Below are 13182 nucleotides of genomic sequence, written 5' to 3'. Positions count from 1 at the left end.
GGAGCTTACCAAGATGATCAACAAGTAAAACACATAGTATGTTAGATAGTGATCAGTGCTAAGGAGAAAAATTAAGGAGAGAAAGAGATAAGAAGCTTTGGAGAAAAAGATAGAAATTTTTAAATAGGGTGGCTGGGTAAGTCTTCATTAGAAAGGGATTGCTTGAGTAATACCCTGAAGGAAGTGAGGGGCCTTGTGGAGAAAACTCCCAGCACAGGGACAACTGCCCTGAGTTGAGAGTGTGCTTGGAATACTTGAGCAACAGGGATGAGCCCAATATGGTTGAAGCAGAATCCAACTGCAGGAAGGAAATGGCCTCAAGCAGGAAACCAGGGCTTAGACTGGGAAACCACAGAAGCTTTGAGCCCAGGAGCGGCATTTTAACAGGATCCTTTTGACCACAGAGTTGAAAACAGGGACAAGAAGGAAATTCCCTGGTGGTCCAATAGTCAGGGCTTTGCACTTCCACTGCAGGGGGCATGGGTTCAATCCCTGATCCTGCATGTCATGCAGTGAGGCCAAAAAACAAACAAAAACCAACAAAGAAAGACTTCGTTTAGCAGGCGACTGTCCTTTCCAGCTCTACTAGGCAAAATTGCCATCACCTCTCCCGAGCTCTGTCCATAGCTTTCTACCTTGTCCCCCTCCTTCCATTCCACTCCCTTCTCTCCCTAATTTAACAAGACCTAATGGAGGGCATGCCAAAGGCTGCTCAACCTCCCCACTGCTCAATCGAGACGAATTTCATTAAAGCTAGAACTTGAGCTCTCTACACACAAGATGGCTCTAACTGACCTTCCCAACCTCATCCCCCAGCTCTCCATCGTGTACAGCCAACACACCAACCATAATACACTTGCAGCATTGTCAAATACATCTGCCCAGCCTGGTCTTCTTGCCTTTACTATCTCTGCCTGGAACACTCCCACCATCCCACGTCCACCTACTGACATCCTCCCAGTTTTCCAGGAAAGATAAACCCCACCTTCTCCATGAAACCTTCCCTGGCCCCTCAACTAGACATCCCTCGCCTGTCTGTGGCCTTCAAACCATGGTGTCTATCTTCTTTTTTGGTCGTTAGTATATTTCCATCTGCACTCATCCTGTCTCCCTCAGTGGACTACAAGCTCTAGGAGGGAAAATCACGGCTGCCTCATCCTCCAATCACCCATAGCTTGGAGTGCAGCAGCTTTTACAGAATAAACAGTCACTGAATTAAACGACGACAATATAACCTTCTAGTGACCAAAACTGACTTCCAATGGCCTCTGTTTTTTTATTTTATTTTAGTTGAAGGATAATTGCTTTACAGTATTGCGTTGGTTTCTGCCATACATCAACATGAATCAGTCATAGGTACGCATATGTCCCCACCCTCTTGAACTTCCCTCCCTCCTCTCACCCTTCTAGGTTGTTCCAGAGCCCCAGTTTGAGTTCCCTGAGTCATACAGTACTGTACAAAAAGATCTTCACGACCAAGATAGTCACGATAACGTGATCACTGACCTAGAGCCAGACATCTTGGAATGTGAAGTCAAGTGGGCCTTAGAAAGCATCACTACTAACAAAGCAAGTGGAGGTGATGGAATTCCAGTTGAGCTATTTCAAGTCTTGAAAGATGATGCTGTGAAAGTGCTGCACTCAATATGCCAGCAGATATGGAAAACTCAGCAGTGGCCACAGGACTGGAAGAGGTCAGTCTTCATTCCAGTCCCAAAGAAAGGCAATGCCAAAGAATGCTCAAACTACCGCACAATTGCACTCATCTCACACGCTAGTAAAGTCATGCTCAAAATTCTCCAAGCCAGGCTTCAGCAGTATGTAAACCGTGAACTCCCAGATGTTCAAGCAGGTTTTGGAAAAGGCAGAGGCACCAGAGATCAAATTGCCAACATCCGCTGGATCATGGAGAAAGCAAGAGAGTTTCAGAAAAACATCTATTTCTGCTTCATTGACTATGCCAAAGCCTTTGACGGTGTGGATCACAATAAACTGTGGAACATTCTGAAAGAGATGGGAATCCCAGACCACCTGACCTGCCTCTTGAGAAACCTGTATGCAGGTCAGGAAGCAACAGTTAGAACTGGACATGGAACAACAGACTGGTTCCAAATAGGAAAAGGTGTACGTCAAGGTTGTATACTGTCACCTTGCTTATTTAACTTATATGCAGAGTACATCATGAGGAACGCTGGGCTGGAAGAAGCACAAGCTGGAATCAAGATTGCTGGGAGAAATATCAATAACCTCAGATATGCAGATGACACTACCCTTATGGCAGAAAGTGAAGAGGAACTCAAAAGCCTCTTGATGAAAGTGAAAGAAGAGAGTGAAAAGGTTGGCTTGAAGCTCAACATTCAGAAAACAAAGATCATGGCATCTGGTCCCATCACTTCATGGGAAATAGATGGAAAAACAGTGGAAACAGTGTCAGACTTTATATTTTTGGGCTCCAAAATCACTGCGGATGCTGATTGCAGCCATGAAATTAAAAGACGCTTGCTCCTTGGAAGGAAAGTTATGACCAACCTTGATAGTATATTAAAAAGCAGAGACATTACTTTGCCAACCAAGGTCCGTCTAGTCAAGGCTATGGTTTTTCCCGTGGTCATGTATGGATGTGAGAGTTGGACTGTGAAGAAAGCTGATCGCCGAAGAATCGATGCTTTTGAACTCTGGTGTTGGAGAAGACTCTTGAGAGTCCCTTATACTGCAAGGAGATCCAACCAGTCCATTCTAAAGGAGATCAATCCTGGATGTTCATTGGAGGGACTGATGCTAAAGCTGAAATTGCAATACTTTGGCCACCTCATGCGACGAGTTGACTCACTGGAAAAGACTCTGATGCTGGGAAAGGTTGGGGGCGGGAGGAGAAGGGGACGACGGAGAATGAGATGGCTGGATGGCATCACCGACTCTGTGGACATGAGTTTGAGTGTACTCCGGGAGTTGGTGATGGACAGGGAGGCCTGGCGTGCTGTGATTCATGGGGTCGCGGAGAGTCAGACACGACTGAGCGACTGAACTGAACTGAGTCATACAGTAAATTCCTATTGGCTAACTATTTAACACGAGGTAAGGTATATTCTCTATGCTACTCTCTCCATTCATCCCACCCTCTCCTTCCCCCGCTATGTTCACAAGTCCATTCTCTATATCTGCATCTCCATTGCTGCTGCTGCTGCTAAGTCGCTTCAGTCATTTCCAACTCCGTGTGACCCCATAGACGGCAGCCCACCAGGATCCCCCGTCCCTGGGATTCTCCAGGGAAGAACACTGGAGTGGATTGCCATTTCCTTCGCCAATACATGAAAGTGAAAAGTGAAAGTGAAGTCGTTCAGTCGAGTCCGACTCTTAGCGACCCCATGGACCACAGATTCATCAGTACCATCTTTCTAGATTCCATACATATTCATAAATATGTTATTTTTTCACTCTGTATAATAGGCTCTAGGTTCATCCACCTCTTTAGAACTGATTCAGATGTGTCCCTTTTAATAGCTGAGTAATATCCCATTGTGTATATGTACCACAGCTTCTTTATCCATTCATCTGTTGATGGACAACTAGGTTGCATCTTAGCTATTGTACATAGTGCTGCAATGAATACTGGGGTTCAGTTCAGTTCAGTCACTCAGTCGTGTCCGACTCTCCACGAACCCATGAATCACAGCACGCCAGGCCTCCCTGTCCATCACCAACTCCCGGAGTACACTCAAACTCATGTCCACAGAGTCAGTGATGCCATCCAGCCATCTCATTCTCCGTCGTCCCCTTCTCCTCCCACCCCCAACCTTTCCCAGCATCAGAGTCTTTTCCAGTGAGTCAACTCGTCGCATGAGGTGGCCAAAGTATTGCAGTTTCAGCTTTAGCATCAGTCCTTCCAATGAACACCCAGGATTGATCTCCCTTAGAATGGACTGGTTGGATCTCCTTGCGGTATAAGGGACTCTCAAGAGTCTTCTCCAACACCACAGTTCAAAAGCATCAATTCTTCGGAGATCAGCTTTCTTCACAGTCCAACTCTCACATCCATACATGACCACGGGAAAAACCATAGCCTTGACTAGACGGACCTTGGTTGGCAAAGTAATGTCTCTGCTTTTTAATATATTATCAAGGTTGGTCATAACTTTCCTTCCAAGGAGTAAGCGTCTTTTAATTTCATGGCTGCAATCAGCATCTGCAGTGATTTTGGAGCCCAAAAAAATAATACTGGGGTACATGTGTCTTTTTCAATTTTGGTTTCCTCGGGATATAAGCCTAGTAGTGGGATTGCTGGGTCATATGGTAGTTTTATTCCCAGGTTTTTAAGGAAGCTCCATACTGTCTTCTATAGTGGCTGTATCAATTTACCTTCCCACCAATAGCACAAGAGGGTCAGTGGCCTTTTCGAATCAATGCATCACCTCAGAGTAACCATTTGACTTAGTTAGTGTAATAAATATATTCTATTCCAATACAAACAAAAGTCTAGCAGAGCAAGTCTGTCATGTGAAAGTGAAAAGTGAAAGTGTCAGTAACTTGGTCGTGTCCAACTCTTTGTGACCCCATGGACTGTAGCCCACCAGGTTCCTCTGTCCATGGAATTCTCCAGACAAGATTACTGATATGTGGCTTCTCCAGGGGATCTTCCCAACTCAGGAATCAAACCCACATCTCCTGCATTGGCAGGCAGACTCTTTACCATCTGAGCCACCAGGGAAGCCATATAAGTCGGTCATGCTTTATGTTATGCAATAATGCTAAGCAATTAAGCTTAGAAGTTAAAAGTGAACACAAAAATAAAAATTTTCTTATGATTAACTGCCCCCAAAATTTTCTGCTTAAGAATAAGAAAATAACCAGTTAAATTTGGAAGGCTTTTAAAAGACCAGACCCCAAGCCTCAGAAACATTGATCCACTTAAATATTTTAACTGTTTATTTTTATGGTAAGATGCTGAAGCCATCAGTGCTAATCTCCTTATGGGAAGGTGATGCAGATCCACTAAAACCTCTTACTTTCTCCTTTGTGGTTGTTTTAAAACAGTTTTATTCCTGCATAATTTATAATAAGAACCTAGAAACACTGAGTCAGATTTTCCCCATGTCTATCATTAAAATGTGGAGGCGGTGGGTGGAAAGCAAAGTGCATTCTCTTCTTGCATTCTCTGCAATAAAACTTTTCAAAGAGCACTATTCTGTCTAAATCATTTTTGATTTTAGGAACCAAAAGATACCAACTTGGCCACTCTTTATACCTTCTCTTTGAAGAAGCTAATATTGATTATGAATTTCAAATATAAAGGATAAAAGGAGCCTTACTCCAAAAAACAGGACAACAAAAAAGAAGATCTGGGAATCACACTGCGGTTTAACTCGAAATGGAATCTTAGCAATCAATCTTTCATTCAAGACCTAAATAGTAACAGATGAGTAAGGAAAAAAAAATATCCTGAAAAAAAGAAGTTATACATGGAAAAACTTGTGTTATAATTTTTATATGTCAGTTGGTTAAGTGTAAAACTGCAAAGTATATATTAAATAGATATTAAAATTTTAAAAAAAGACCTAAATAGTGTATCTCAGCTTTGTAATACAAATTTTGTCCGTAGTAGAGTGATTCTCAGAGATGTAATTGATTCTTTTGAAAATCAGATGAAATAGTAGACTGTCATTTCCTATAGTTGATAAGTATTAGAAATAAAATGTGCAAAAGATATATATAATTTTAAATACTGTATTTGAACATTATTCCAATATCATCAACATCACTTGAATAATTTTTAGGAGAACATTGTCACTTTATAATCCCATTTAAACAGGATTCCTTTCTAACAGGAGAACATGTTTCTGGAAGTGCCAGTCTAGATACAGTTAGAGAGTCCAGTGCAAGTAGAAGTAAATAAAATAAAACAGCTCTGTGTCCTAACGAGGAAGGTTCGCTGCCAAAGATCACTCATGACAGTTAAGGCATAGAGTAAAAAAGGTGGAAATTTATCAGAAACATCTACAAGAAAATCAGAATAAAAATGGAGCTTATAAACCAACTACTCATCACTGTCAAAAGATTCTTCTTAATCTTTCCTGTAAAAGAAAATACCTTGAACCATTAAACTGAATACAGAAAAGATGGAGAATACTCCCTAGCAGTACAAGAAGACATTTAACATAATAGTTCAGTTCAGTTCAGTTCAGTCGCTCAGTCATGTCCGACTGTTTGCGACCCCATGAATCACAACACGGCAGGCCTCCCTGTTCATCACCAGCTCCCGGAGTTCAAACTCATGTCCATCGAGTTGGTGATGCCATCCATCCATCTCATTATCTGTCGTCCCCGTCTCCTCCTGCCCCCAATCCCTCCCAGCATCAGAGTCTTTTCCAGTGACTCAACTCATCGCATGAGGTGGCCAAAGTATTGCAGTTTCAGCTTTAGCATCAGTCCTTCCAATGAACACCCAGGATTGATCTCCTCTAGAATGGACTGGTTGGATCTCCTTGCAGTATAAGGGACTCTCAAGAGTCTTCTCCAACACCACAGTTCAAAAGCATCAATTCTTCGGCGATCAGCTTTCTTCACAGTCCAACTCTCACATCCATACATGACCACGGGAAAAACCATAGCCTTGACTAGATGGACCTTTGTTGGCAAAGTAATGTCTCTGCTTTTTAATATGCTATCTAGGTTGGTCATAACTTTCCTTCTAAGGAGTAAGCGTCTTTTAGTTTCATGGCTGCAATCACCATCTGCAGTGATTTTGGAGCCCCAAAAAAATAAAGTCTGACACTGCTTCCACTGTTTCCCCATCTATTTCCCATGAAGTGATGGGACCAGATGCCATGATCTTTGTTTCCTGAATGTTGAGCTTCAAGCCAACTTTTTCACTCTCCTCTTTCACTTTCATCAAGAGGCTTTTGAGTTCCTCTTCACTTTCTGCCATAAGGGTGGTGTCATCTGCATATCTCAGGTTATTGATATTTCTCCCGGCAATCTTGATTCCAGCTTGCACTTCTTCCAGCCCAGCGTTCCTCATGATGTATTCGGCATATAAGTTAAAAAAGCAGGGTGACAATATACGCACTCCTTTTCCTATTTGGAACCAGTCTGTTGTTCCATGTCCAGTTCTAACTGTTGCTTCCTGACCTGCATACAGGTTTCTCAACAGGCAGGTCAAACAGGAGATGACAAGAGTGAACGTAGACATTCTAGGAATCAGCAAACTAAAATGGACTGGAATGGGTGAATTTAACTCAGATGACCATTATATCTACTACTGTGGGCAGGAATCCCTTAGAAGAAATGGAGTAGCCATCATGGTAAACAGAAGAATCTAAAATGCAGTACTTGGATGCAATCTTAAAAACGACAGAATGATTTCTGTTCGTTTCCAAGGCAAACCATTCAATATTACAGTAATCCAAGTCTATGCCCCAACCAGTAATGCTGAAGAAGCCTAATTTGAATGGTTTTATGAAGACCTACAAGACCTTTTAGAACTAACACCCAAAAAAGATGTCCTTTTCATTATAAGGGACTGGAATGCAAAAGTAGGAAGTCAAGAAACACCAGGGGTAACAGGCAAATTTGGCCTTGGAGCACGGAATGAAGCAGGGCAAAGGCTAATAGAGAACGCACTGGTCATAGCAAACACCCTCTTCCAACAACACAAGAGAAGACTGTACACATGGACATCACCAGATGGTCAACACCGAAATCAGACTGATTATACTCTTTGCAGCCAAAGATGGAGAAGCTCTATACAGATAGCAAAATAAGACCAGGAGTTGACTGTGGCTCAGATCATGAACTCCTTAAATCAAATCCCTTATGATTATACAGTGGAAGTGAGAAATAGATTTAAGGGACTAGATCTGATAGATAGAGTGCCTGATGAACTCTGGATGGAGGTTTGTGACATTGTACAGGAGACAGGGACCAAGACCATCCCCATGGGAAAGAAATGCAAAAAAGCAAAATGGCTGTCTGAGGAGGCCTTACAAATAGCTGTGAAAAGAAGAGAAGCGAAAAGCAAAGGAGAAAAGGAAAGATATAAGCATCTGAATGCAGAGTTCCAAAGAATAGCAAGGAGAGATAAGAAAGCCTTCCTCAGCGATCAATGCAAAGAAATAGAGGAAAACAACAGAATAGGAAAAACAAGAGATCGCTTCAAGAAAATTAGAGATACCAAGGGAACATTTCATACAAAGATGGGCTCGATAAGGACAGAAATGGTATGAACCTAACAGAAGCAGAAGATATTAAGAAGGGGTAGCAAGAATACACAGAAGAACTGTACAAAAAAGATCTTCACGACCAAGATAATCATGATAGCGTGATCACTCACCTGGAGCCAGACATCTTGGAATGTGAAGTCAAGTGGGCCTTAGAGAGCATCACTACGAACAAAGCTAGTGGAGGTGATGGAATTCCAATTGAGCTATTTCAAATCCTGAAAGATGATGCTGTGAAAGTGCTGCACTCAATATGCCAGCAAATTTGGAAAACTCAGCAGTGGCCACAGGACTGGAAAAGGTCAGTCTTCATTCCAATCCCAAAGAAAGGCAATGCCAAAGAATGCTCAAACTACCATACAATTGCACTCTTCTCACACGCTAGTAAAGTCATGCTCAAAATTCTCCAAGCCAGGCTTCAGCAACATGTCAACCGTGAACTTCCAGATGTTCAAGCAGGTTTTAGAAAAGGCAGAGGCACTAGAGATCAAATTGCCAACGTCCGCTGGATCATGGAGAAAGCAAGAGAGTTCCAGAAAAACATATATTTCTGCTTCATTGACTATGCCAAAGCTTTTGACTGTGTGGATCACAATAAACTGTGAAAAATTCTGAAAGAGATGGGAACATAATAGTAGATAGATTCAATTCTGAAAAATAATTTTAAAATCCTATGACAGCTTTTATCACTTGTGAATCTGTGTGCCAAAGTGAGCTTTGCCCCAGAAGTAGGTCCTGAGTCAAGGATACAAGTCCAAGTCATTTATTTGGGGTTTTGAGAAGCACTGGATGGGGAGTATAGATGTGATGCACAGGAAGAAACGGCAGCTTACAACGGATTGTCTCACCATGAGGGACAGAGCTGGGATGCTTACCAGTCATTGGTTAAGACTGCTTTTAGGGGTGAGAGGCCAGAGTGTTAATTCCTTGACACCTGAAGCCTGCCTCAAGCAGGAGCCAAGCAGTCTCCCAGCCTAAGAGAAGACCTTCAGGCCAAGAAGACTCACAGACCTTCAGAAGGTCCTGGCCGTGGCAGTCCTCACCTTGAAAATGGGAAGCACCCCGAGTACAGCTGGCTCATTGAAAGCACTGTCCACCCAGCCTCCTCCAAAGAACTCCATTCCCATCAACAGTTGTATCTGCTATTGGTGTTTCATACCAGTCTTCTCTTTCCCTTTTCTCTGCTATCCAACAGAGCATATATTTCACATTCTAGCCATCTACCTCTAAGCCATAAAATATACAACTTCAGCTCTAGCCTTTATTTATCCTCTGGCATCAACTTTATATTCTCCTTAAATTAAGATCCTTAGTCTATTTCTATGTTGTAAATTCTCTAACGTCAACTTTGTTCTCAATTGAGTTATTTTTTTTTTTTAATCACTCCCTTAAAATGGTCCATCGTACGTCCATGAAAAATGGTGAGGTGGTCCACGGGGAAGAGCTCTGTCTCTACTTCACTACCATCCAGAGAATCTTTTGTGTTATGAGAGCAGAGGAGGTAATTTTGGCAGTTCCAAAAGTAAACATTGTCACAAAATAATAGGGAGGGAACGGGGAAGGTAAATCTAAAATTTAACTGGGAAGAAGCATTTCCAATGAAATGTCACTTCACTGCTTTGAACAAAATAGAGTCTTTAAAAATAATCCAATCTAACCATTCTTAGGCTGCAGGCACAGTTCCATAACATATTAGTAACTGCCCTCTAGGCCTGAAAAGATCCTCTTTGCCTTCACTGTGCATGTAGTCAAAACAAGATGAGAATGGGCCTGAGTGAATTTTACCTAAAACAACCTTAATTGATGTAACCACTTGATTTATATTATGCTTCCTAATTTTAAAAATTCTAATTCAGAGAATTCAGGAAATAGGCAGGAACTAATGGGAATGTGGCATTATAGGTTTCCTGGATTAACGGGATTTATTGTCACTCAAGAGAGGTATTGACTATGGAACTAAAATGGCCTGGTAAAGATTAAGTCGTTTAGATTTGAGATTGCCTAATGTGGATTTGATAAAGTGATTGTTTTTAAGAGAAATAAAATGAAAAAACAGACCAGTACACATCACTGAAAACTCTCTGGATGTTTTTCTGCTGGATTTTGAGACCCATGCCCTGGGTGTCCTTCTCCATGGTCACTTAGAAGCTTTGACCAAGTCACTGCTGAACGAGATCCCTTTCTAAGGGTGAGTTTTGTATTTCTGTAAGGATCAGGACACACACTACCAAAACCACGGTTCCTGGAGACAAACTATCCATTGTACGAGGCAACGATTATTTTAAAAATCAGACATCTCTCATTCCAATACGAAGTCTTCACCTTTAGAATTTAATCAGTGCTTCTCAAACTATCTGTGAGGAACGACCAGTTTTAGATTATGTCCAGCCTACTGTTACTGATACTTTTGCAGGATATAATAAAGATGAATCATTAGAAAATCAATTTTGTAAAACATATAAAATGTGAGCCCAGTTTATTACTGTTATTAGAGTCGACAGACAAAATTATTCCATTGAAAAATTTTTTTTAAAAGTTTTCAACATTGACTCTCAACTTCAGCCCTTATCCTGTCACAGATCAGGAACTGCCATGAGACAGCACGGGCCAGAGACCATACTTTGAGTAGCACTGATGCGAAGTGACATGCATGAACTTATTCAAAAGGTATACTTTACCTCTGACATCCTTCCCAAATCCTATAGAAGAAACTGTTTTGTCCACTTGCTCACAACTGTCTGGTTTCTCCTTCATAACGTCATCATCACCAGAAGCTTCAGTGGAATATTTTTTCTTTCTCTTTTTCTTGTGTCGAGGCGGAAGCTTTTTTGGAAAAGTAAACATTGGGAATATCACAAGAAACATTGCAATGGCACAAAGGAGGAATCCACTCCACCTAAAAAATTGGGAGATGTGAACAGCATTTATGGCTTTTATATTATGAGTGAGAACAAGTTAGCAAAGTAGAAATGTGGGATGACAAATTTCTCCAGAGAACACTTTTTACCTTCATCAGGTGTATGGCACTAAGAAGTTAGACAACCTAAGAAAATACAAGAATCCTCCCTTTCTGTGGTATAAATGAGAACTCTTCTCAGTAATCATACTAGTATCATAATGAATATTAGAATCACCAGCCTGATTAAAATTTCATTCAAGTATTTTTGAGCACACATGTGTTAGTTCTGCTAATGAACATTGTTAGTCCTACTACAATGTGCATTTTATAATAAATCAATAGCCCATAAGGGCTTCCCAGGTGGCACAGTGATAAAGAATCCTCCTGCCAATGCAGGGGACACAGGTTCAATCCTTAGGTCATGAAGATTCCCCTGGAGGAGAAAATGGCAACCCATTCCAGTACTCTTGCCTGGAAAATCCCATGGACAGAGGAGACTGATGGGCTACAGTCCATAAAGTCGAAAAGAACTGGACACGACTAAGGACGCACAGGGTGCATGTGTGCGTGTGTGTATGTGGGTGTGTGTCAGAATTGAGTCAATACCCCATAAATTTAATAGAAAAATAATATAGAGTCTATATCATACTTTATGGACCAATATAGACACTTTTTAAAGAAAAAAAAAAAAAACAAATACCTGGTGTGAAATGTTTTTCAAATTGCTGATGGCATTCAAATATTTTTCTGCAAGCACTTAAAAATGCATTAACCCTTCTTAACTGGGCTTCCCAAAACTTAACCAAGAATGAGTAGGGATAAAGGCATTTACACCTGGGGCCTTCCCCGGAGGGCTAGTGGTTAAGACTGTGTGCTCCCAGCTCAATCCCTGCTCAGGGATAAGATCCCACTCGACTCATCATGTGGCCAGAAAAAAAAAAAGAGAGAGAGATATACACTCTATCTTCTCATTCAAGAACTTACAACCTATTTGTAAAGAGCTAAAGATATAAGAAACAATTCCTAACACTCCCCCACAATGCAAGAATGTACATAATTGTTAGATCGTGGTATAGAAGGGCTTCCCTGGTGGCTCAGAGAGTAAAGAAACCGCCTGCAATGCAGGAGACCCAGATTTGATCCCTGTGCTGGAAAGATCTTGAATGCTATAAAAATTCAGAAGGGAAATCAATGTGTCAGAAAGCTTCCTAGGAGAAGTGGAACTTGAGCTTCCATAGAATCTGGCTTTAAACTCATCTGAAGTTGCCATGCTGCCAAGACTAGGAAGCAAACACAGAATAGACCTCAAATTCGAGCCCTGTTTAGAGCATGTGTTAAGGCCTGGGGCTTCTTGCCTGCATAATTCCCCAAGGGCAATTTTTCAGTCTCCTTTCAATCTTTTCTTAACAAATAGAGGTCCCTGGTCTTGCCTAATAGGGTCACAAATTGTCCAACTAGGATTCCTCAACTTTAAACTGTGTCCTCAAAACTTCCAAGCTCATAAACACTCAGATTCTGGCCTCTGTATCAACACGTTCCATCAGTTGTTATCAGAATGCAACTAGCATTCTAAGCCTTCATGTGGAATACAACCCAGTCAGCATATAGATCAAATGCAAAGCAAAAACTCATTTGTAAAAAGTAAATATTTCAGGACTTCTCTGGTGGTGCAGTGGTTAAAACTCTGTGCTTCCACTACAAGGGTCATGAGTTCGATCCCCGGTCAGGGAACTAAGATGCCACGTGCTGCTGCTGCGTCACCTCAGTCAGGTCCGACTCTGTGTGACCCCAGTAGGTGCAGCCAAAAAAAATTAATTCAACTTTTTTTCTAATTAATTAGAAAAGCAAGTGTTTCTATTAAAATGCTGTTATCAGCTGCTAAAGGTCATAGCTTAGCTGAGAGAATCATTCCTAGAACTAGTCATTAAAAATCCAGTGGGCTATTTTCAAAAAAACTTAACGTTGTGTCCAATTAAGATATTAAAACAATCAGAAAAGGATTTCATTTTGAGAAGACGTCTCAAAGCAGGCTTCCAGCAATCTCAATGAGTCAAACATAATCATGAACCC

General features: G+C 41.4%; 1 protein-coding gene across 2 annotated transcripts in view; it reads right to left on the bottom strand.

Moving 5' to 3' along the window:
- The window catches only part of SLCO5A1 (solute carrier organic anion transporter family member 5A1), a 155465-nt gene that overhangs the window by 72972 nt on the left and 69311 nt on the right, over window positions 1-13182 (bottom strand). For both annotated transcript variants that reach the window (XM_055431684.2, XM_055431682.2), the window contains exon 4: window positions 10892-11109. In XM_055431684.2, the coding sequence (XP_055287659.2) occupies window positions 10892-11109 (218 nt within the window). The remainder of the gene's footprint in view (window positions 1-10891; window positions 11110-13182) is intronic.

This window comes from Moschus berezovskii, chromosome 16 (genome assembly GCF_049115385.1).
Source record: "Moschus berezovskii isolate FMDL1 chromosome 16, NW_MosBer_1.0, whole genome shotgun sequence".
NCBI classification, from domain to species: domain Eukaryota; kingdom Metazoa; phylum Chordata; class Mammalia; order Artiodactyla; family Moschidae; genus Moschus; species Moschus berezovskii.
This window is presented reverse-complemented; position numbering and strand designations above follow the sequence as displayed.